General features: G+C 46.2%; 2 protein-coding genes across 2 annotated transcripts in view; one reads left to right on the forward strand and one right to left on the reverse strand.

Moving 5' to 3' along the window:
- LOC129843263 (dedicator of cytokinesis protein 1-like) overlaps window positions 1-26,686 on the reverse strand; it is a 278,497-nt gene that overhangs the window by 78,965 nt on the left and 172,846 nt on the right. The gene's annotated exons all lie outside the window — the stretch shown is intronic.
- LOC129843262 (inhibitory synaptic factor 2A) overlaps window positions 1-26,686 on the forward strand; it is a 78,287-nt gene that overhangs the window by 39,494 nt on the left and 12,107 nt on the right. The window contains exon 5 of the mRNA XM_055911882.1: window positions 11,997-12,068. Within this exon, the coding sequence (XP_055767857.1) occupies window positions 11,997-12,068 (72 nt within the window). The remainder of the gene's footprint in view (window positions 1-11,996; window positions 12,069-26,686) is intronic.

The following is a 26,686-nucleotide window of genomic DNA, read 5'->3' on the forward strand; positions in this document are numbered from 1 at the left end:
CGGTTTACACATGATAAAACAGTAGAGAAACCATTATTATACATGAAAACAGTAGAGAAACCGGGAAACGGTTTACACATGATAAAACAGTAGAGAAACCATTATTACACATGATAAAACAGTAGAGAAACCATTATTATACATGATAAAACAGTAGAGAAACCATTATTACACATGATAAAACAGTAGAGAAACCATTATTATACATGAAAACAGTAGAGAAACCATTATTATACATGAAAACAGTAGAGAAACCATTATTATACATGAAAACAGTAGAGAAACCATTATTACACATGATAAAACAGTAGAGAAACCATTATTACACATGATAAAACAGTAGAGAAACCGGGAAACGGTTTACACATGATAAAACAGTAGAGAAACCATTATTATACATGAAAACAGTAGAGAAACCATTATATATACAGCAGTATGGGAACGCCCCATCAGAAGACATTGACAGTGTTTCTCCTAAAGAAGAAAAGAGACAAGGTACACTATATATACAGCAGTATGGGAACGCCCCATCAGAAGACATTGACAGTGTTTCTCCTAAAGAAGAAAAGAGACAAGGTACACTATATATACAGCAGTATGGGAACGCCCCATCAGAAGACATTGACAGTGTTTCTCCTAAAGAAGAAAAGAGACAAGGTACACTATATATACAGCAGTATGGGAACGCCCCATCAGAAGACATTGACAGTGTTTCTCCTAAAGAAGAAAAGAGACAAGGCACACTATATATACAGCAGTATGGGAACGCCCCATCAGAAGACATTGACAGTGTTTCTCCTAAAGAAGAAAAGAGACAAGGTACACTATATATACAGCAGTATGGGAACGCCCCATCAGAAGACATTGACAGTGTTTCTCCTAAAGAAGAAAAGAGACAAGGTACACTATATATACAGCAGTATGGGAACGCCCCATCAGAAGACATTGACAGTGTTTCTCCTAAAGAAGAAAAGAGACAAGGTACACTATATATACAGCAGTATGGGAACGCCCCATCAGAAGACATTGACAGTGTTTCTCCCAAAGAAGAAAAGAAACAAGGCACACTATATATACAGCAGTATGGGAACGCCCCTTCAAATTAGTGGATTCGGATATTTCAGCAATACCAGTGGGTGACAGGTGTATAAAATCGAGCTCAGAGCCATGCAATCTCCATAGACAAACATGTTATTGTGAAGTGATAACGTCTAGGAGCAACAACGGCTGAGACGTGAAGTGGTAGGCCACACACGCGCACAGAACGCGCCCGCCGAGTGCACAAACGCACAGTACGTAAATATCGTCTGTCCTCGGTTTCAACACTCAGTACAGAGTTCCAATCTGCCACTGGAGGCATCGTCAGCACAAGAACTGTTTGTCTGGAGCTTCATGAAATGGGTTTCCGAGGCAGGGCAGCTGCACAAGATCCCCATCCGCAATGCTAAGGGTTGGCTGGAGTGGTGTAAAGTTCACCGACATTGGACTTTGGAGCAGTGGAAACGCGTTCTCTGGAGTGATGAATCACGCTTCACCATCTGGCAGTCCGACGGACGAATCTGGGTTTGGCGGATGCCAGGAGAACGCTACCTGTCCCAATGCATAGTGCCAACTGTAAAGTTTGGTGGAGGAGGAATAATGGTCTGGGGCTGTTTTTCATGGTTCCGGCCCCTTAGTTCCAGTGAAGGGAAATCTTAATGCTACAGCATTCAATGAGATTCTAGATGATTCCGTTCTTACAACTTTGTGGCAACAGTTTGGGGAAGGCCCTTTCCTGTTTCAGCATGACAATGCCCCCATGCACAAAGCAAGGTTCATACAGAAACGGTTTGTTGAGATCGGTGTGGAAGAACTTGACTGGCCTGCACAGAGTCCTGACCTCAACCCTATCAAACACCTTTGGGATGAATTGGAACGCCGACTGCGAGCCAGGCCTAATCGCCCAACATCAGTGCCCGACCTCTCTAATGCTCTTGTGGCTGAACGGAAGCAAGTCCCCGCAGCAATGTTCTAACATCTAGTGGAAAGCCTTCCCAGAAGAGTGGAGGCTGTTATTGCAGCAATGTTCTAACATCTAGTGGAAAGCCTTCCCAGAAGAGTGGAGGCTGTTATAGCAGCAATGTTCCAACATCTCATGGAAAGCCTTCCCAGAAGAGTGGAGGCTGTTATAGCAGCAATGTTCCAACATCTAGTGGAAAGCCTTCCCTGAAGAGTGAAGGCTGTTATAGCAGCAATGTTCCAACATCTAGTGGAAAGCCTTCCCTGAAGAGTGGAGGCTGTTATAGCAGCAATGTTCCAACATCTAGTGGAAAGCCTTCCCTGAAGAGTGGAGGCTGTTATAGCAGCAATGTTCCAACATCTAGTGGAAAGCCTTCCCAGAAGAGTGGAGGCTGTTATAGCAGCAATGTTCCAACATCTAGTGGAAAGTCTTCCCAGAAGAGTGGAGGCTGTTATAGCAGCAATGTTCCAACATCTAGTGGAAAGCCTTCCCAGAAGAGTGGAGGCTGTTATAGCAGCAATGTTCGAACATCTAGTGGAAAGCCTTCCCATGATTTTGGAATGAGATATTAGACGAGCACGTGACCACATATTCTTGGTCATGTAGAGTATGTTAGTTATTCCCTGACAACAGTACGTGATTGGTTCTTAGACATAAGAACGGATCCTAAAATATCTGTTGTCCAACGACAGAGACCCAACTCTAATGTGTGCCAGTCCCCTGGGTTTACAGGAGTTGAGGCCCACAGAAAGAGAGAGGGATGGAGAGAAAGAGAAAGAGAGAGAGAGAGGGATGGAGAGAGAGATAGAGAGAGAGAGAGGGATGGAGAGAGAGATAGAGAGAGAGAGAGAGAGAGAGAGAGAGAGAGAGAGAGAGAGAGAGAGAGAGAGAGAGAGAGAGAGAGAGAGCAAGAGCAATAGAGAGATCAAGGCATTGATCAAGAGAGAGATCAAGAGAGAGAGCAAGAGAGAGAGCAAGAGAGAGCGAGAGAGAGAGCGAGAAAGAGAGAGAGAGAGAGAGGGAGATCAAGAGCGAGAGCAAGAGAGAGCAAGAGAGAGCGAGAAAGAGAGAGAGCGAGAGTGACAGGTTTTGTTTTCCTGTAGCCAGGTAATAAGAGAGAGAATCCTCCGTTGTCTCCCTAACTCGGGGAGGTGTGTGTTTCTCCTATACGGTTCATTATTCAGATGATCTGTCCAGGACCTTGCCAGGTCGCTGGGGGGATAAGGATGAGGGGTGGAGAGGGGATGAGGGGTGGAGAGGGGGAGGAGGTGGAGGAGGAGGAGGGGTGGAGAGGGGGAGGAGGAGGTAGAGGACACGGCTCGCCTTTGAGGAAAAGTGGATGCCCGGTGGCGGCCCAGGGAGCCCTGCCAAGATCCGCCTTGATGTTCTCTCAGACATCCCAAGAGCACAGCTCTGTGTGTGTGTGTGTGTGTGTGTGTGTGTGTGTGTGTGTGTGTGTGGTGCCTGGCTACGCGTGTGTATGGTTCCTGGCTACGCGTGTGTATGGTGCCTGGCTACGCGTGTGAGGCAGGGCTACCTAATGTATATCACCTGTGTCTGACAGGAAGACCTGTGATTAAACGGTATATCACCTGTTTCTGACAGGAAGAGCTGTGATTAAACTGTATATCACCTGTGTCTGACAGGAAGACCTGTGATTAAACGGTATATCACCTGTTTCTGACAGGAAGAGCTATGATTAAACCAGATATCACCTGTGTCTGACAGGAAGAGATGTGATTAAACTGTATATCACCTGTGTCTGACAGGAAGAGCTGTGATTAAACTGTATATCACCTGTGTCTGACAGGAAGAGCTGTGATTAAACTGTATATCACCTGTGTCTGACAGGAAGTGATGTGATTAAACTGTATATCACCTGTGTCTGAAAGGAAGAGCTGTGATTAAACGGTATATCACCTGTGTCTGACAGGAAGTGATGTGATTAAACTGTGTCTGACAGGAAGTGATGTGATTAAACTGCCGGCCTGGCACAACATCAGCAAATCCATTTCCCCTAATTAATCACATTCATCAAGAACTGCAGAACAAACCCCAAACTATTTTCGGTGTGCGGACTGCAAACGCACGACTCACACACACGCCAATAGTGACCCTTTGTAAGAAGCTCACCTTGTAACGCCAGGGCAGCATGTGTGTAACTATACTGTTCATTTGGTATCAACTACTCTAGTTAGGGGACCAATAGCGGTTCTGGACCGGTTCCTGACTGACATTGTTGTGTACAGAGCGCTCTGTGAACGGCACAATGTCAACCGCTTTATAGTCAGCGAAACAGCTGAGTCTCCCTGTTCAGCTGGCGCTGCCCGCCAGGAGCTGAGGTGGAGCGGGAGATCTGCCATCTCATTTGCATCGGGAGTGACGTGCTACATGTTCTGGTCCAATCAGATTTCCTCCTGAGTCCCACGTGACATACGGCATATTAAAGAGGAGAGCAGCAGTATCGGTCTCATCTCACACAGATTTTAAACGTTCAACATGAAGAAAAAAGAAAAAAAAATTCAGTAGATTTGAAAGACTTTCTCTTGGTCCCAGAGGGATGAAATCACTTCCTGCTTAAAGCTAAAGTTGCAACAAGTCTTCAGAGTGACAGGGCAGAACATTCTCTGTCGTCAGTTCTATGAAACGGGTTCTGTTACCTGACCGGTTCCAACCCATGCTATGGAACGGGTTCTGTTACCTGATCGGTTCCAACCCCTGCTATGAAACGGGTTCTGTTACCTGATCGGTTCCAACCCATGCTATGGAACGGGTTCTGTTACCTGATCGGTTCCAACCCCTGCTATGAAACGGGTTCTGTTACCTGACCGGTTCCAACCCCTGCTATGAAACGGGTTCCGTTACCTGACCGGTTCCAACCCCTGCTATGAAACGGGTTCCGTTACCTGACCGGTTCCAACCCCTGCTATGAAACGGGTTCCGTTACCTGACCGGTTCCAACCCCTGCTATGGAACGGGTTCCGTTACCTGACCGGTTCCAACCCCTGCTATGAAACGGGTTCCGTTACCTGACCGGTTCCAACCCCTGCTATGAAACGGGTTCCGTTACCTGACCGGTTCCAACCCCTGCTATGAAACGGGTTCCGTTACCTGACCGGTTCCAACCCCTGCTATGAAACGGGTTCTGTTACCTGACCGGTTCCAACCCCTGCTATGAAACGGGTTCCGTTACCTGACCGGTTTCAACCCCTGCTATGAAACGGGTTCCGTTACCTGACCGGTTCCAACCCCTGCTATGAAACGGGTTCCGTTACCTGACCGGTTCCAACCCCTGCTATGAAACGGGTTCTGTTACCTGCCCGGTTCCAACCCCTGCTATGGAACGGTGCCATTTTGTACTGTCAAGAGGTATGATCACATTTCTTTTACAGTTATAAGGTCAAATCTTAAAGTTGTTTATAATCAAATCAAGTTTCAAATCAAGTTTATTTTATATAGCCCTTCGTACATCAGCTAATATCTCGAAGTGCTGTACAGAAACCCAGCCTAAAACCCCAAACAGCAAGCAATGCAGGTGGAGAAGCACAATAATAACATTGTTACTATATACACACACACACAAACACACACACACACACACACACACACACACACACACACACACACACACACACACACACACACATACACACATACACACATACATACATACATACATACATACATACATACATACATACATACATACACACAGTTGAAGTTGGAAGTTTACATACACCGTAGCCAAATTCCTGACATTTAATCCTAGTTAAAATTCCCTGTCTTAGGTCAGTTAGGATCACCACTTTATTTTAAGAATGTGAAATGTCAGAGTAATAGTAGAGAGAATTATTTATTTAAGCTTTTATTTCTTTCATCACATTCCCAGTGGGTCAGAAGTTTACATACACTAAATTAGTATTTGGTAGCATTGCCTTTAAATTGTTTAACTTGGGTCAAACGTTTCGGGTAGCCTTCCACAAGCTTCCCACAATGAGTTGGGTGAATTTTGGCCCATTCCTCCTGACAGAGCTGGTGTAACTGAGTCGGGTTTGCAGGCCTCCTTGCTCGCGCACGCTTTTTCAGTTCTGCCCACAAATGTTCTATAGGATTGAGGTCAGGGCTTTGTGATGGCCACTCCAATACCTTACCTTAGTTGTCCTTAAGCCATTTTGCCACAACTTTGGAATTATGCTTGGGGTCATTGTCCATTTGGAAGACCCATTTACAACCAAGCTTTAACTTCCTGACTGATGTCTTGAGATGTTGCTTCAATATATCCACATCATTTTCCTTCCTCATGATGCATCTATTTTGTGAAGTGCACCAGTCCCTCCTGCAGCAAAGCACCCCCCACAACCTGATGCTGCCACCCCCGTGCTTCACGGTTGGGATGGTGTTCTTCGGCTTCCAAGCCTCCCCCTTGTTCCACCAAACATAACGATGGTCATTATGGTCAAACAGTTCTATTTTTGTTTCATCAGACCAGAGGACATTTCTCCAAAAAGTACGATCTTTGTCCCCATGTGTAGTAGCAAACTGTAGTCTGGCTTTTTTATGGCGGTTTTGGAGCATTGGCTTCTTCCTTGCTGAACGGCCTTTCAGGTTATGTCGATGTAGGACTCGTTTTACTGTCGATATAGATACTTTTGCACCTGTTTCCTCCAGTATCTTCACAAGGTTCTTTGCTGTTGTTCTGTACTTTTCGCACCAAAGTACGTTCATCTCTAGAAGACAGAACGCGCCTCCTTCCTGAGCGGTATGACGGCTACGTGGTCCCATGGTGTTTATACTTGCGTACTATTGTTTGTACATATGAACGTGGTACCTTCAGGCGTTTGGAAATTACTCCCAAGGATGAACCAGACTTGTGGAGGTCTACAATGTATTTCTGAGGTCTTGGTTGATTTCGTTTGACTTGCACATGATGTCAAGCAAAGAGGCACTGAATTTGAAGGTAGGCCTTGAAATACATCCACAGGTACACCTCCAATTGACTTAAATTATGTCAATTAGCCTATCAGAAGCTTCTTAAGCCATGACATTTTATGGAATTTTCCAAGCTGTTTAAAGGCACAGTCAACTTACTGTATGTAAACTTCTGACCCACTGGAATTGTGATACAGTGAATTATAAGTGAAATAATCTGTCTGTAAACAATTGTTGGAAAAATGACTTGTGTCATGCACAAAGTAGATGTCCTAACCGACTTGCCAAACTGTAGTTTGTTATCAAGAAATGTGTGGAGTGGTTGAAAAACGAGTTTTAATGACTCCAACCTAAGTGTATGTAAACTTAAACTGTAGATATGAAGGAGAGAGAGAGATGTGAAGGATAGAGAGAGAGCAGAGAAAGAGAGAGAGAGATGTGAAGGCGAGAGAGCAGAGAGAGATGTGAAGGAGAGAGAGAGAGCAGAGACAGATGTGAAGGACAGAGAGAGAGAGAGCAGAGTGAGATGTGAAGAACAGAGAGAGAGAGAGAGCAGAGAGAGAGAGCAGAGAGATGTGAAGGAGCGAGAGAGAGAGACAGCAGAGAGAGATGTGAAGGAGAGAGAGGGAGAGAGAGCAGAGAGACAGATGTGAAGGACAGAGAGAGAGAGCGCGCAGAGAGAGAGATGTGAAGGACAGAGAGAGAGAGCAAAGAGAGATGTGAAGGATAGAGAGTATCCATCTCTCCATCTGGGCAATGGTTCAGTGAAGGGAGAGGTTGACCTTCCCTCTTCACAGAGTTATGAGGGTCACCCCTCTCCCCCCTGGTGTCGACTAGGCACCCCTGACAGCTCGTAATTACAGATGGAGCTTCCATTCAGTTTAACACTCATCTGACCACATAACTGTGTTTAGAGGGAAGGTCAACCTCAACCTCTCCCATCACTGAACCCAGATGGAGAGATGGCTAGTGTTGATGGGGTGTCCAGTGTATCTCTCTCTCTCTGAGACACACAGACACTCTCTCTCTCTCTCTCTGAGACACACAGACACACTCACTCTCTCTCTCTCTCTCTCTCTCTCTGAGACACACAGACACACTCTCTCTCTCTCTCTCTCTGAGACACACAGACACTCTCTCTCTCTCTCTGAGACACACTCACAAACCAGTGGACAGGAAAGTAGACTTACGCCTAGGTAGGGCTGCACGATATGGGCAAAACATTTCATAGGACATTTTGGATGAAATATAGGCGATTTTACTTGCGATTCTAGAACAAAACAGTTGGGTAAAACTGCTGGAATCGTCGAACTAGAATGATCTAGATTCTCATTTGACGGTGGGAATACAGTGGGCCCGAGGAATGCAGTTTTGTCGGCATGACAACGAATGAAAAGGGGACTAAGTACACTAAACAATAATAGAAACACAACATGTAAAGTATTGGTCACATGTTTCATGAGTTGAAATTAAAGACCCCAGAAATGTTCCATACGAATAAAAAAGCTGATTTCTCTCAAATTTTGTGCACAAATTTGTTTACATCCCTGTTCATTAGCATTTCTTCCTTTGCCAAGATAATCCATCCACCTGACAGGTGTGGCATATCAAGAAGCTGATTAAACAGCTTGATCATTACACAGGTGCACCTTGTGCTGGGGACAATAAAATACCACTAAAATGTGCAGTTTTGTCACAACAACAAAATGTCACTGTTGTCTCAAGTTGAGGGAAAGTGCCATTTGTATGCTGACGGCATGAATGTCCACCAGAACTGTTGCCAGAGAATTGAGTGTTCATTTCTCTACCATAAGCCGCCTCTAACTTAATTTTAGAGAATGTGTCAGTGCGTCCAACCATTCTCACAACCGCAGAGTACATTGTAACCACTCCAGCCCAGGACTATTGTCCATTCATCCACTTCTCAGGTTCTCTCTGGTTTCTATTGTCTATTCATCCCCTTCTCAGGTTCTCTCTGGTTTCTATTGTCCATTCATCCACTTCTCAGGTTCTCTCTGGTTTATTGTCTATTCATCACCTTCTCAGGTTCTCTCTGGTTTCTATTGTCTATTCATCACCTTCTCAGGTTCTCTCTGGTTTCTATTGTCTATTCATCCCCTTCTCAGGTTCTCTCTGGTTTCTATTGTCTATTCATCCCCTTCTCAGGTTCTCTCTGGTTTCTATTGTCTATTCATCCCCTATATATATATATATATATATATATATATATATATATATATATATATATATATATACTACATATACTATACTAGTTATAGGGATATAACTAACTAGACTAACTAGGTGTTTAGCAGAGAGCAAGTTACACAAACAAATAGTTTAAAAACAGAAAATGTGTGGATTTATATTAAGAAGCATATTGGAAAGCTGCGTCTTTCTTGATTGGAACAAGCTAATGCTGTTGATTGGTCGAAACACATAGTGTGAATATGAAGGAGGAGGAACTGGGACTGCTTGAGTGACAGGAGGGGACAGGGTCTTGGTGTGAGTGGGATTGGCAAACAGCCAAAATAGGAAGGAACAGACAGAGAATTCAGTCAGTCAGTCAGCTCCGTCAGTCAGTCAGCTCCGTCAGTCAGTCAGCTCCGTCAGTCAGTCAGCTCCGTCAGTCAGTCAGCTCCGTCAGTCAGTCAGCTCCGTCAGTCAGTCAGCTCCGTCAGTCAGTCAGCTCCGTCAGTCAGTCAGTCAGTCAGCTCCGTCAGTCAGTCAGTCAGTCAGCTCCGTCAGTCAGTCAGTCAGTCAGCTCAGTCAGTCAGTCAGTCAGCTCAGTCAGTCAGCTCAGTCAGTCAGCTCAGTCAGTCAGCTCAGTCAGTCAGCTCAGTCAGTCAGCTCAGTCAGTCAGCTCAGTCAGTCAGCTCAGTCAGTCAGCTCAGTCAGTCAGCTCAGTCAGTCAGCTCAGTCAGTCAGCTCAGTCAGTCAGCTCAGTCAGTCGCTCAGTCAGTCGGCTCAGTCAGTCGGCTCAGTCAGTCGGCTCATGTCAGTCAGCTCAGTCAGCTCAGTCAGCTCAGTCAGCTCAGTCAGCTCAGTCAGTCAGTCAGCTCAGTCAGTCAGTCAGCTCAGTCAGTCAGTCAGCTCAGTCAGCTCAGTCAGTCAGCTCCGTCAGCTCAGTCAGTCAGCTCCGTCAGCTCCGTCAGTCAGCTCCGTCACTAAGCTCCGTCAGCTCCGTCAGCTCCGTCAGTCAGCCAGCTCCAGTAATAACATGTAAAAGTATAACAATGTGTGTTACAGACGGACTAAGTGTCGTCTCAAAATATAGCAGACGTTTTTTTGTGTGATTTGGATCGTGTGCATGTCCAATTTAGATTAAAATGTAATTAATTGAGGAGCTCTGCATCACCTCTTTAATTCTTATTGGTGCTCTGACACTGGTCTGCTCAGGAAGCATGACGCCGCAGCCCGGGAGAGAGAGGAACTGTGTGTGTGTGTGTGTGCGTGCGTGCGTGCGTGCGTGCGTGCGTGCGTGCGTGCGTGCGTGCGTGCGTGCGTGCGTGCGTGCGTGTGTGTGCGTGTATATGTGTGGTGTGTGCGCGTGTGTGTGTGTGTGTGTGTGTGTGTGTGTGTGTGTGTGTGTGTGTGAGAGAGATGGAGTGTATGTTTTCCACCAGTCCTCCCCCATAATGTCATCGTCGATGTGAATTCGGGACTCATTATAGTTCCGTGGCGCCGACACCACTACTCCTACTGTCGTCATGGTAACGGACGTTGCGTTGAATTTCTTTTTTAAACCCGTCAACATACAGTATTTCAACGTCCCAAACCGATTAGCTTCAGATCGATACGTGTTTTACATATTAACAGAGCTATAAATTCATGGAATAATCATAGCAATAAAACATACATTACATGGGAGAGGCACTTACTGTCAATCAATATCCTGAACCAATCTGAAGAATATTACCACTAGACCATCCAATAAGAAGGCCATACATGCTGTCTGTCTGTCTGTCTGTCTGTCTGTCTGACATGATCTACCGTCTGTCTGTCTGTCTGACATGATCTACCGTCTGTCTGTCTGTCTGACATGATCTACCGTCTGTCTGTCTGTCTGACATGATCTACCGTCTGTCTGTCTGTCTGACATGATCTACCGTCTGTCTGTCTGTCTGACATGATCTACCGTCTGTCTGTCTGTCTGACATGATCTACCGTCTGTCTGTCTGTCTGACATGATCTACCGTCTGTCTGTCTGTCTGACATGATCTACCGTCTGTCTGTCTGTCTGACATGATCTACCGTCTGTCTGTCTGTCTGACATGATCTACCGTCTGTCTGTCTGTCTGTCTGTCTGTCTGTCTGTCTGTCTGTCTGTCTGTCTGTCTGTCTGTCTGTCTGTCTGTCTGTCTGTCTGTCTGTCTGTCTGTCTGTCTGTCTGTCTGTCTGTCTGTCTGTCTGTGAAGCTTAAAAGTACTGTTGAAACATATGTCCATTCTCCCCCCTGTGAAGGTGTAGACTATATTAAATGGATTTACTGTGAAGGTGTATATTATATCTATATTTGTTAGACTGTTTTAACTGTAGATGTTATTAAGTTCTGTAACGGTGGATTGGAGGCCACGAGTGGAAGACCCAGAGATGCTAAATCGTCTTTATGTTAATTAACAGTCAATTGTCGTGAGACCAGACAGTTATTTGCATGACAATCATTGTCTGACAACATTTCAGACCTCCACACACACACAACACACACACAGCACACACACACACACGTGATCACTTCAGCCAGGATCAGACAAGGCCTCAGCTAAAGGGACAGAACATCTACCTCCATCCATACAAAGGCCTTTATCAGGGATGGAACACACACCTCTGTCTCTTCAGGTCCATGTTAACGTTCTGCTAATGAGGAATAACAAACAAGATGAGACAGATAGCAAATGGGGAGGGAAAAGGGCTAACAAACCTGTGATTGTTCATCCTCCCCCCCTCTCTCTCTCTCTCTCCTCTCCTCACCCCCTCTCCTCACCCTCTCTCTCTCCTCCCCCTCCATTTCGCTCCTCTCCTCTCCTCACCCCCTCTCCTCTCCTCACCCTCTTTCTCCCTTCCTCAGCCTCTCCTATCGAACCGGACAGGACACGGCCAACTGTGACACGTGTCGGAACAGCGCATGCATAATTTACAGGTAAGCGGTGTTGCTGGTGTGTGTGTGTGTGTGTGTGTGTGTGTGTGTGTGTGTGTGTGTGTGTGTGTGTGTGTGTGTGTGTGTGTGTGTGTGTGTGTTAAAGGCCCAGTGCAGACATAAACATGATTTTCCTGTGTTTTATAGATATTTCAACACTATGAGGTTGGAATAATACTGTGAAATTGTGAAAATGATGCTAATTCTCTTATACTGTAAGAGCTGTTTGAAAAGACCACCTGTTTTGGTGGGAAGGAGCCTGCCTGGTAACATGAGTTAATAGACCAATAAGAAAGAGAGTTCCAAACCTCTCTGCCAATAACAGCTAGTTTTCTCCTCCCCACTCAGACAACTCCCAGACAGTTCCAGCTAAATTGTTGCTTGAGAAATGTCTCTTTGCTAAGAAGCTATTTATTTCTTTGTTTGACCATTTTAATTGAAGATAATCCCAGTAAGGTACTTCATTGTTACCCAGAAATGATTTGATAAAGAGATAAAACCAGCTGGACGTTTAAAGATCACTGGCTAGTCTGTTGGCCGTCTACTCTGTTGGCCGTCTACTCTGTTGGGCCGTCTACTCTGTTGGGCCGTCTACTCTGTTGGGCCGTCTACTCTGTTGGGCCGTCTACTCTGTTGGGCCGTCTACTCTGTTGGGCCGTCTACTCTGTTGGGCCGTCTACTCTGTTGGGCCGTCTACTCTGTTGGGCCGTCTACTCTGTTGGGCCGTCTACTCTGTTGGGCCGTCTACTCTGTTGGGCCGTCTACTCTGTTGGGCCGTCTACTCTGTTGGGCCGTCTACTCTGTTGGGCCGTCTACTCTGTTGGGCCGTCTACTCTGTTGGGCCGTCTACTCTGTTGGGCCGTCTACTCTGTTGGGCCGTCTACTCTGTTGGGCCGTCTACTCTGTTGGGCCGTCTACTCTGTTGGGCCGTCTACTCTGTTGGGCCGTCTACTCTGTTGGGCCGTCTACTCTGTTGGGCCGTCTACTCTGTTGGGCCGTCTACTCTGTTGGGCCGTCTACTCTGTTGGGCCGTCTACTCTGTTGGGCCGTCTACTCTGTTGGGCCGTCTACTCTGTTGGGCGTCTACTCTGTTGGGCGTCTACTCTGTTGGGCGTCTACTCTGTTGGCCGTCTACTCTGTTGGCCGTCTACTCTGTTGGTCGTCTACTCTGTTGGTCGTCTACTCTGTTGGTCGTCTAATCTGTTGGTTATCCTGTATCCCCGGGGGTCTACAGGACAGGCACTGAACGACTGAGGAGACAGGGAAGGGTGACTGTTCCCACACACAGACTGGTGACTGTCCCCACACACAGACTGGTGACTGTCCCCACACACAGACTGGTGACTGTCCCCACACACAGACTGGTGACTGTCCCCACACACAGACTGGTGACAGTCCCCACACACAGACTGGTGACAGTCCCCACACACAGACTGGTGACAGTCCCCACACACAGACTGGTGACAGTCCCCACACACAGACTGGTGACAGTCCCCACACACAGACTGGTGACAGTCCCCACACACAGACCGGTGACAGTCCCCACACACAGACCGGTGACAGTCTCCACACACAGACCGGTGACAGTCCCCACACACAGACTGGTGACTGTCCACACACAGACCGGTGACAGTCCACACACACAGACCGGTGACAGTCCACACACAGACCGGTGACTGTCCACACACAGATCGGTGACAGTCTCCACACACAGATCGGTGACAGTCTCCACACACAGACTGGTGACAGTCCACACACAGACCGGTGACTGTCCACACACAGATCGGTGACAGTCTCCACACACAGACCGGTGACAGTCCACACACAGACCGGTGACAGTCCACACACGGACCGGTGACAGTCCACACACGGACCGGTGACAGTCCACACACAAACTGGTGACATCACCACATGGACTGACTGCACACTCTTATACTAAAGGGGTTCGCTTGAGTTTCCAGCTGTTGTTGTAAGGTTGACATGACACACCTCCTTAACTGACACAACAGACACAGTTCCTGTGCCTGGAGTCATCAAACACTTCTAGAGGATCTTCTGTCTGTTATGGACACGTAGTCCACCCCCCCACATCCAGGGGACAACTCCATGCCCCCCCCCCCCCCTCACATCCAGGGGACAACTCCATGTCCACCCCTCCACATCCAGGGGACACCGTCTGAAGTATCCTTTAAACCAGACTACACCGTCTGAAGTATCCTTTAAATCAGACTACACCGTCTGAAGTATCCTTTAAACCAGACTACACCGTCTGAAGTATCCTTTAAACCAGACTACACCGTCTCAAGTAGCATTTAAATCAGACTACACCCTCTCCATCTAGTGGATCAGACTCTGGTCAGATATAAAGAGGTCTTTACAGAAAGGACTACATTCTATTCACTTTGATGTGTGGCTGAGAAAGATATTGTAGACTACTGTAATGTGGACTGTTCAACTGTAAGACCAGACTAAATGACAGGACTGGAGGATGACATTAGGGGTTAAACAGAGACTCTCTACCTCCTGATTATAACGTGATAGAAGAGCAGAGGAAACTGCCCAGTCATGGATTTAAGAGAGGACTAAATGACAGGACTAGAGGGGGACATCAGCGGTTAAACAGAGACTCTCTACATCCTGATTATAACGTGATAGAAGAGCAGAGGAAACTGCCCAGTCATGGATTTAAGAGAGCGGGAGCAGCAGTGAGGATAGTCCTTTTTATAGCCTGGGGACGATGCAGAGAGGAGAGGAGAGGGTTGGGTCAAGGAGAGAGCAAGGACAAGGGTTGGGGCGAGAGGAGAAGCCGGGGACAGGCCTATGATTTAGGCACGAGATTAGTCATAAATTAATCTGCCCCTTCTGCTGAAGCCATGTGACCTCCTGCCGGCCCCGGGAGAGAGAGAGACTTGGTTGGTTATCTATCCTAGTGTCTACTGTAGAGACACACAGTATAGTATCATACCAGCCCTGCTAGTCTAGGGTCTACTGTAGAGTATAGGTCCAAACAGCTTCTACCCACAAGCCATATGACTCCTGAACATCTAGTCAAACGGCTACCCAGACTATTTGCATTGCCCCATCCGCCCCCAAGCTGCTGCTACTCTCTGTTAATTATCTATACAGAGTAACTTTAATAACTCTACCTACATGTACATATTACCTCGACTAACCGGTGCCCCCTGTATATAGCCTCGCTATTGTTATTTTACTGCTGCTCTTTAATTACTTGTTACTTTAAAATCTTATTCATATTCTTTTAACTGCATTGTTGGTTAGGGGCTTGTAAGTAAAGCATTTCACTGTACGGTCTACACCTGTTGTATTCAGCATTTCACTGTAAGGTCTACTACACCTGTTGTATTCAGCATTTCACTGTAAGGTCTACTACACCTGTTGTATTCAGCATTTCACTGTGAGGTCTACTACACCTGTTGTATTCAGCATTTCACTGTAAGGTCTACTACACCTGTTGTATTCAGCATTTCACTGTAAGGTCTACTACACCTGTTGTATTCAGCATTTCACTGTAAGGTCTACTACACCTGTTGTATTCAGCATTTCACTGTACGGTCTACACCTGTTGTATTCAGCATTTCACTGTACGGTCTACACCTGTTGTATTCAGCATTTCACTGTACGGTCTACACCTGTTGTATTCAGCATTTCACTGTACGGTCTACACCTGTTGTATTCAGCATTTCACTGTAAGGTCTACTACACCTGTTGTATTCAGCATTTCACTGTACGGTCTAGACCTGTTCTATTCAGCATTTCACTGTACGGTCTACACCTGTTGTATTCAGCATTTCACTGTACGGTCTACACCTGTTGTATTCAGCATTTCACTGTACGGTCTAGACCTGTTCTATTCAGCATTTCACTGTACGGTCTACACCTGTTGTATTCGGTGTATGTGACTAATACAATTTGATTTGAATATTGGTTATGTGGTTTAAATAGGTGGTTTGTGTCTCTGGCAAACCTTGTCCAATGGCGGCAGCATGTCAACCTGATAAAACGCTTTTCAGCAAGAGACATTGACATGGCTTTGAATGGAGGCAGGATGGAACTGACCCTAATACACAGGGCTCATCTGGAAAAGAGAAAGCATTGACCCCCTGTTAAAGGTTACACAATGAATCCCTATATAATGTACCACTTCAGACCAGAGTCATATAGGTCCCCATTTGGGCCAGTCATGGTTTATTAACTTAGACCAGAGACATATAGGTCCCATTTGGACCAGTCATGGTTCACTACTATAGACCAGAGACATATAGGTCCCCATTTGGACCAGTCACGGTTCACTACTTTAGACCAGAGACATATAGGTCCCATTTGGACCAGTCATGGTTCACTACTTTAGACCAGAGACATATAGGTCCCCATTTGGACCAGTCACGGTGCATTCAGAGGATGGGAACATTGACAATGAAACCTAGCCGTCCCCATTGACACGGAGAAGGGATTAAAACACAATCTAATTCAAATAGATCTCCATGAAAGCCATTTCCCTGGGATATATAGGAGCTGTGCTGTGGATGTGATGGAACAAACAGTACATCATGGAATATCAATATCCTTCCACCGTCTGCCTGTCTGGGTAATGTGAGTGGTTCTGTATGTCTGGGTAACGCCCACACCTCATCATAGTCACATTAGCATCGAACAGCCCCCGCCATATGCAACTTTTCAGGGAAGTTGGGAACAAATATACACAGGCAGTTAGGAAAGCTAAGGCTAGCTTTTTCAAACAGAAATGTGCATCCTGTAGCACCAATTCCAAAAAGTTTTGGGACACTAAAGTCCATGGAGAATAAGAGCACCTCCTCCCAGCTGCCAAATGCCCCGAGGCTAGGAAACACTGTCACCACCGATAAATCTACGATAATCGATCATTTCAATAAGCATTTTTCTAGAGCTAGCAATGCTTTCCACCTGGCTACCCCAACCAACAGCTCTGCACCCCCTGCAGCAACTTGCCCAAGCCTCCCCCACTTCTCCTTCACCCAAATCCAGACAGCTGATGTTCTGAAAAAGCTGCAAAATCTGGACCCCTACAAATCAGCTGGGCTAGACAATCTGGACCCTCTCTTTCTAAAATGATCCGCCAAAATTGTTTCAACCCCTATTACTAGCCTGTTCAACCTCTCTTTCGTGTCGTCTGAGATTCCCAAAGATTGGAAAGCTGCCGCAGTCATCCCCCTCTTCAAAGGGGGAGACACTCTAGACCCAAACTGCTACAGACCTATATCTATTCTACCTGCCTTTCCAAGGTCTTCAAAAGCCAAGTTAACAAACAGATCACCGACCATTTCGAATCCCACCATACCTTCTCCGCTATGCAATCTGGTTTCAGAGCTGGTCACGGGTGCACCTCAGCACCGCTCAAGGTCCTAAACGATATCATAACCGCCATCGATAAGAGACATTACTGTGCAGCCGTCTTCATCGACCTGGCCAAGGCTTTCGACTGTCAATCACCACATTCTAAATCGGCAGACTCAACAGCCTTGGTTTCTCAAATGACTGCCTCGCCTGGTTCACCAACTACTTCTCTGATAGAGTTCAGTGTGTCAAATCGGAGGGCCTGTTGTCCGGACCTCTGGCAGTTTCTATGGGGGTGCCACATGGTTCAATTCTCGGGGCGACTTTTTTCTCTGTATACATCAATGACGTCGCTCTTGCTGCTGGTGATTCTCTGATCCACCTCTACGCAGACGACGCCCTTCTTTGGACACGGTGTTAACAAACCTCCAAACGAGCTTCAATGCCATACACCTCTCCTTCCGTGGCCTCCAACTGCTTTTAAATGCTCGTAAAATGAAATGCATCCTTTCAACCGATCGCTGCCAAGCACCCACCCGCCCGCCCGACTAGCATCACTTCTCTGGACGGTTCCGACCTAGAATACCTAGGTGTCTGGTTAGACTGTAAACTCTCCTTCCAGACTCACATTAAGCATATCCAATCCAAAATCAAATCTAGAATCAGCTTCCTATTCCGCACCAAAGCATCCTTCACTCATGCTGCCAAACATAACCTTGTAAAACTGACCATCCTACCAATCCTCGACTTCGGCGATGTCATCTACAAAATAGCCTCCAACACTCTACTGAGCAAACTGGATGTAGTCTATCACAGTGCCATCTGTTTTGCCACCAAAGCCCCATATACTACCCACCATTGCGACCTATATGCTCTCGTTGGCTGGCCCTTGCTACATATTCGTCGCTAAACCCACTGGCCCCAGGTCATCTATAAGTCTTTGCTAGGTAAAGCCCCACCTTATCTCAGGTCACTGGTCACCATAGCAACACCCGCCCGTAGCACGCGGTATATTGCACTGGTCATCCCCAAAGCCAACACCTGCTTTGGCCGCCTTTCCTTCCAGTTCTCTACTGCCAATGACTGGAACGAATTGCAAAAATCACTGAAGCTGGAGAGTTATATCTCCCTCATTAACTTTAAGCATCAGCTGTCAGAGCAGCTTACCGATCACTGTATCTGTACATAGCCCATCTGTAAATAGCACAGCCAACTACCTCATCCCCATATTGTTATTTATCCTCTTGCTCTTTTGCACCCCAGTATCACTACTTGCACATCATAATCTCCACATCTATCACTCCAGTGTTAATGCTACATTGTAATTATTTCACCTCTATGGCCTATGTATTGCCTACCTCCCTACTCTTCTACATTTGCACACACTGTATATAGATTTGTTGATATTGTGTAATTGACGGCATGTCTGTTTATGTGTAACTCTGCATTGTTGTTTGTGTCGAACTGCTTTATCTTGGCCAGGTCGCAGTTGTAAATGAGAACTTGTTCTCAACTGGCCTAAATAAAGGTGACATTTTTTTTTTTAAATAGAGACACATACTGTAGTCACAGACAGAATGAGGAAGTTAAGGAGTAGATACATACTGTAGTCACAGACAGAATGAGGAAGTTAAGGAGTAGATACATATTGTAGTCACAGACAGAATGAGGAAGTTAAGGAGTAGATACATACTGTAGTCACAGACAGAATGAGGAAGTTAAGGAGTAGGTACATACTGTAGTCATAGACAGAATGAGGAAGTTAAGGAGTAGATACATACTGCAGTCACAGACAGAATGAGGAAGTTAAGGAGTAGATACATACTGTAGTCACAGACAGAATGAGGAAGTTAAGGAGCAGATACATACTGTAGTCACAGACAGAATGAGGAAGTTAAGGAGTAGATACATACTGTAGTCACAGACAGAATGAGGAAGTTAAGGAGTAGGTACATATTGTAGTCACAGACAGAATGAGGAAGTTAAGGAACAGATACATACTGTAGTCACAGACAGAATGAGGAAGTTAAGGAGTAGATACATACTGTAGTCACAGACAGAATGAGGAAGTTAAGGAACAGATACATACTGTAGTCACAGACAGAATGAGGAAGTTAAGGAGTAGATACATACTGTAGTCACAGACAGAATGAGGAAGTTAAGGAACAGATACATACTGTAGTCACAGACAGAATGAGGAAGTTAAGGAGTAGATACATACTGTAGTCACAGACAGAATGAGGAAGTTAAGGAGTAGATGCATACTGTAGTCACAGACAGAATGAGGAAGTTAAGGAGTAGATGCATACTGTAGTCACAGACAGAATGAGGAAGTTGAGGAGCAGATACATACTGTAGTCACAGACAGAATGAGGAAGTTAAGGAGCAGATACATACTGTAGTCACAGACAGAATGAGGATGTTAAGGAGTAGATACATACTGTAGTCACAGACAGAATGAGGAAGTTAAGGAGCAGATACATACTGTAGTCACAGACAGAATGAGGAAGTTAAGGAGTAGATACATACTGTAGTCACAGACAGAATGAGGAAGTTAAGGAGTAGATGCATACTGTAGTCACAGACAGAATGAGGAAGTTGAGGAGCAGATACATACTGTAGTCACAGACAGAATGAGGAAGTTAAGGAGCAGATACATACTGTAGTCACAGACAGAATGAGGATGTTAAGGAGTAGATACATACTGTAGTCACAGACAAAATGAGGAAGTTAAGGAGCAGATACATACTGTAGTCACAGACAGAATGAGGAAGTTAAGGAGTAGATACATACTGTAGTCACAGACATAATGAGGAAGTTAAGGAGTAGATACATACTGTAGTCACAGACAGAATGAGGAAGTTAAGGAGTAGATACATACTGTAGTCACAGACAGAATGAGGAAGTTAAGGAGTAGATACATACTGTAGTCACAGACAGAAACAGGAAGTTAAGGAGTAGATACATACTGTAGTCACAGACAGAATGAGGAAGTTAAGGAGTAGATACATACTGTAGTCACAGACAGAAACAGGAAGTTAAGGAGCAGATACATACTGTAGTCACAGACAGAATGAGGAAGTTAAGGAGCAGATACATACTGTAGTCACAGACAGAATGAGGAAGTTAAGGAGTAGATACATACTGTAGTCACAGACAGAATGAGGAAGTTAAGGAACAGATACATACTGTAGTCACAGACAGAATGAGGAAGTTAAGGAGTAGATACATACTGTAGTCACAGACAGAATGAGGAAGTTAAGGAGTAGGTACATACTGTAGTCATAGACAGAATGAGGAAGTTAAGGAGTAGATACATACTGCAGTCACAGACAGAATGAGGAAGTTAAGGAACAGATACATACTGTAGTCACAGACAGAATGAGGAAGTTAAGGAGTAGATACATACTGTAGTCACAGACAGAATGAGGAAGTTAAGGAGTAGATACATACTGTAGTCACAGACAGAATGAGGAAGTTAAGGAGTAGATACATATTGTAGTCACAGACAGAATGAGGAAGTTGAGGAGCAGATATATATATATATATATGCTTGTCTATGCAAATGTCTGTGTGTTTATGTGTGAGTGTGTGTGTGTAAACGGCCAGGAAGGGCAGTATGGGAGGATGAATCCTTCATTCGTCTGTGTATGGCGACATGTGGGAGAGCAGAGCTCCATGGTGGAGGTGGGGTTATGGTATGGGCAGGTACAAGTTACGGACAACGAACACAATTGCATTTTATCGATGGCCATTTGATATACACAGAGATACTGTGATGAGATCCCGAGGCCCGTTTGTCATGCCGTTCATTCACCACCATCACCTCATGTCTCAGCATGATAATGCACAGCCTCATGTCTCAGCATGATAATGCACAGCCTCATGTATCAGCATGATAATGCACAGCCTCATGTCTCAGCATGATAATGCACAGCCTCATGTTTCAGCATGATAATGCACAGCCTCATGTCTCAGCATGATAATGCACAGCCTCGTGTCTCAGCATGATAATGCACATCCTCATGTCTCAGCATGATAATGCACGACCTCATGTTTCAGCATGATAATGCACAGCCTCACGTCGCAGCATGATAATGCCCAGCCTCATGTCTCAGCATGATAATGCACATCCTCATGTCTCAGCATGATAATGCACGGCATCATGGTTCAGCATGATAATGCACATCCTCATGTCTCAGCATGATAATGCACAGCCTCATGTCTCAGCATGATAATGCACATCCTCATGTCTCAGCATGATAATGCACAGCATCATGGTTCAGCATGATAATGCACATCCTCATGTCTCAGCATGATAATGCACATCCTCATGTCTCAGCATGATAATGCACAGCCCCATGTCCCAACATGATAATGCACAGCCCCATGTCTCAGCATGATAATGCACAGCCTCATGTCTCAGCATGATAATGCACAGCCTCATGTCTCAGCATGATAATGCACAGCCTCATGCCTCAGCAGGATAATGCACATCCTCATGTCTCAGCATGATAATGCACATCCTCATGTCTCAGCATGATAATGCACATCCTCATGTCTCAGCATGATAATGCACATCCCCATGTCTCAGCATGATAATGCACATCCTCATGTCTCAGCATGATAATGCACATCCTCATGTCTCAGCATGATAATGCACAGCCTCATGTTTCAGCATGATAATGCACAGCCTCATGTTTCAGCATGATAATGCACAGCCTCATGTCTCAGCATGATAATGCACATCCTCATGTCTCAGCATGATAATGCACAGCCTCATGTCTCAGCATGATAATGCACATCCTCATGTCTCAGCATGATAATGCACAGCCTCATGTCTCAGCATGATAATGCACAGCCTCATGTCTCAGCATGATAATGCACATCCTCATGTCTCAGCATGATAATGCACATCCTCATGTCTCAGCATGATAATGCACATCCTCATGTCTCAGCATGATAATGCACAGCCTCATGTCTCAGCATGATAATGCACAGCCTCATGTCTCAGCATGATAATGCACAGCCTCATGTCTCAGCATGATAATGCACATCCTCATGTCTCAGCATGATAATGCACATCCTCATGTCTCAGCATGATAATGCACAGCCTCATGTCTCAGCATGATAATGCACAGCCTCATGTCTCAGCATGATAATGCACAGCCTCATGTCTCAGCATGATAATGCACAGCCTCATGTCTCAGCATGATAATGCACAGCCTCATGTCTCAGCATGATAATGCACAGCCTCATGTCTCAGCATGATAATGCACAGCCTCATGTCTCAGCATGATAATGCACGACCCCATGTCACAAAGATCCTTGCACAATTCCTGGAAGCTGAAAATGTCCCAGTTCTTCCGTGGCCTCAGTAAACTCTTTGAAATGATTGGATGCTGCGTCTATTTTTGTTCAGTGTAGTTTTTAGTGAGCAGACTAGTCCTGCCAGGAACACAAGGCCGTACATCACGTTAATGCCCTGCATTATGGATCCAACCCTTCTCTGTACCCTCCACGTCACAAATGGCACCATACACCCTATGCAGTGCACTACTTTTGACCAGGGCCCATAGGAGGTCAGAAGTAGTGCACACTGTGAAGGCAATATGAGTGACATTTGGGACACAGACCACTATCATCAAATACGCCAGGAACAAAAGCAATTATCTAGTATCCCTGACTAGACAAAACATTAGGAACACCTGCTCTTTCAATGACAGACTGACCAGGTGAATCCAGGTGAAAAGCTATGATCCCTTATTGAGGTCACCTGTTAAATCCTCTTCAATCCGTGTAGATGAAGGAGAGGGGACGGGTTAAAGAAGGATTTCTAAGCCTTGAGACATGGATTGTGTCTGTGTGTAATTCAGAGGGTAAATGGGAAAGACAAAAGATTTAAGTGCCTTTGAACGAGGGTGTGGTAGTAGGTGGCCAGGCACACCGGTTTGAGTCAAGAACTGCAATGCTGCTGGGTTTTTCACTCAACAGTTTCCTGTGTGTATCAAGAATGGTCCACCACCCAAAAGGACATCCAGTCAACTTGAGGGGAAGCGTTGGAGTCGACATGGGCCAGCGTCCCTGTGGAATGCTTTCGACACCGTGTAGAGTCCATTCCCTGTGGAACACTTTCGACACCGTGTAGAGTCCATTCCCTGAGGAACGCTTTCGACACCGTGTAGAGTCCATTCCCTGTGGAATGCTTTCGACACCGTGTAGAGTCCATTCCCTGAGGAACGCTTTCGACACCGTGTCGAGTCCATTCCCTGTGGAACGCTTTCGACACCGTGTAGAGTCCATTCCCTGTGGAATGCTTTCGACACCGTGTAGAGTCCATTCCCTGAGGAACGCTTTCGACACCGTGTAGAGTCCATTCCCTGTGGAATGCTTTCGACACCGTGTAGAGTCCATTCCCTGAGGAACGCTTTCGACACCGTGTCGAGTCCATTCCCTGTGGAATGCTTTCGACACCGTGTAGAGTCCATTCCCTGAGGAACGCTTTCGACACCGTGTAGAGTCCATTCCCTGAGGAACGCTTTCGACACCGTGTAGAGTCCATTCCCTGAGGAACGCTTTCGACACCGTGTAGAGTCCATTCCCTGAGGAACGCTTTCGACACCGTGTAGAGTCCATTCCCTGAGGAACGCTTTCGACACCGTGTCGAGTCCATTCCCTGTGGAACGCTTTCGACACCGTGTAGAGTCCTTGCCTGATTAATTAGGGGGTGTTTCGACACCGTGTAGAGTCCATTCCCTGAGGAATGCTTTCGACACCGTGTAGAGTCCATTCCCTGAGGGAAAAAGAGGGTGCAACTCAATACTAGGAAGGTTTTCCTAATGTTTTGTCCACTCAGTGTTTATGGACCATGTAACAGAACACACTTCATGTTGCTGTTACAACATAGATCCAGAGATCCAGATTCTGCCAGATCCCAGAGAGGAGAGAGAGAGAGACTGAGACTGAGGGAGAGAGAGAGAGAGAGAGAGAGAGAGAGAGAGAGACAGAGAGAGAGAGAGAGAGAGAGAGAACAAGACTGAGGGAGACAGAGAGAGAGACAGAGACTGAGGGAGAGAGAGAGAGAGACAGAGAGAGAGAGAGAGAGAGAGAGAGAGAACAAGACTGAGGGAGAGAGGGAGAGAGAGAGAGAGAGAGAGAGATAAAGATTGAGCGAGCGAGCGAGAGAGAGAGAGAGAGAATGAGCGAGCGAGAGAGAGAAAGAGCGAGCGAGAGAGAGAATGAGCGAGCGAGAGAGAGAGAGAGAGAGAGAGAAAGAGCGAGCGAGAGAGAGAATGAGCGAGCGAGAGAGAGAATGAGCGAGCGAGAGAGAATGAGCGAGCGAGAGAGAGAATGAGCGAGCGAGAGAGAGAATGAGCGAGCGAGAGAGAGAATGAGCGAGCGAGAGAGAGAGAGAGAGAGAGAGAGAGAGAGAGAGAGAGAGAGAGAGAGAGAGAGAAAGCGAGAGAGAGATTGAGGGAGAGAGAGCAAGAGAGAGATTGAGGGAGAGAGAGCGAGAGAGAGATTGAGGGAGAGAGAGAGAGATTGAGGGAGAGAGAGCAAGAGAGAGATTGAGGGAGAGAGAGCGAGAGAGAGATTGAGGGAGAGAGAGCGAGAGAGATTGAGGGAGAGAGAGCGAGTGAGAGAGATTGAGGGATAGAGAGCGAGAGAGAGATTGAGAGAGCGAGAGAGAGAGATTGAGGGAGCGAGAGCGAGAGAGCGAGGGAGCGAGAGCGAGAGAGAGCGAGAGAGAGAGAGAGAGAGAGAGAGAGAGAGAGAGAGCGAGAGAGAGAGAGAGAGAGATTGAGGGAGAGCGAGGGAGAGAGAGAGAGAGAGGGGAAAAGAGAGCGATTGAGACTGAGGGGGGTTGAGAGAAAATGTTAAAATGGCATATAAAGACCGAGGATGGCATGAAAGAGGATTTGAAAAGCATTCCATGTATTTTAAGACCAACCGTTTTAAACCACAGCGCTTGTTGCTCATCCAGAAACCCTGTAATCTCCTGTTATTCACTCTGCAATGACATCAGCTCTGACTGTTGATCAGAGAAACTGATACATGGAAGTGCTTCTGATTGAGAGAACAGACTAGTTACTTCAGACTAAAGCCCTGTTACTTCAGACTAAAGCCCTGTTACTTCAGACTAAAGCCCTGTTACTTCAGACTAAAGCCCTGTTACTTCAGACTAAAGCCCTGTTACTTCAGACTAAAGCCCTGTTACTTCAGACTAAAGCCCTGTTGCTTCAGACTAAAGCCCTGTTGCTTCAGACTTAAGCCCTGTTACTTCAGACTAAAGCCCTGTTACTTCAGACTAAAGCCCTGTTACTTCAGACAGAAGCCCTGTTACTTCAGACAGAAGCCCTGTTACTTCAGACTAAAGCCCTGTTGCTTCAGACTTAAGCCCTGTTACTTCAGACTAAAGCCCTGTTACTTCAGACTAAAGCCATGTTACTTTAGACAGAAGCCCTGTTACTTTAGACAGAAGCCCTGTTACTTCAGACTAAAGCCATGTTACTTTAGACAGAAGCCCTGTTACTTCATACTAAAGCCCTGTTACTTCAGACAGAAGCCCTGTTACTTCAGACAGAAGCCCGGTTACTTCAGACAGAAGCCCTGTTACTTCAGACTAAAGCCCTGTTACTTCAGACTAAAGCACTGTTACTTCAGACTAAAGCCCTGTTACTTCAGACTAAAGCCCTGTTACTTCAGACTTAAGCCCTGTTACTTCAGACTTAAGCCCTGTTACTTCAGACAGAAGCCCTGTTACTTCATACTAAAGCCCTGTTACTTCAGACTAAAGCCCTGTTACTTCAGACTAAAGCCCTGTTACTTCAGACTAAAGCCCTGTTACTTCAGACTAAAGCCCTGTTACTTCAGACTAAAGCCCTGTTACTTCAGACTAAAGCCCTGTTACTTCAGACTAAAGCCCTGTTACTTCAGACAGAAGCCCTGTTACTTCAGACAGAAGCCAGGCCCGTTATCTGCCAGGCCCGCTATCTGCCAGGCCCGCTATCTGCCAGGCCCGCTATCTGCCAGGCCCGTTATCTGCCAGGCCCGTTATCTGCCAGGCCCGTTATCTGCCAGGCCCGTTATCTGCCAGTCCAGTTCTGCCAGGCCCGTTATCTGCCAGTCCAGTTATCTGCCAGGCCCGTTATCTGCCAGGCCCGTTATCTGCCAGGCCCGTTATCTGCCAGTCCAGTTCTGCCAGGCCCGTTATCTGCCAGTCCAGTTCTGCCAGGCCCGTTATCTGCCAGTCCAGTTCTGCCAGGCCCGTTATCTGCCAGTCCAGTTCT

Source organism: Salvelinus fontinalis, unplaced genomic scaffold, assembly GCF_029448725.1.
Source record: "Salvelinus fontinalis isolate EN_2023a unplaced genomic scaffold, ASM2944872v1 scaffold_0101, whole genome shotgun sequence".
NCBI lineage: Eukaryota > Metazoa > Chordata > Actinopteri > Salmoniformes > Salmonidae > Salvelinus > Salvelinus fontinalis.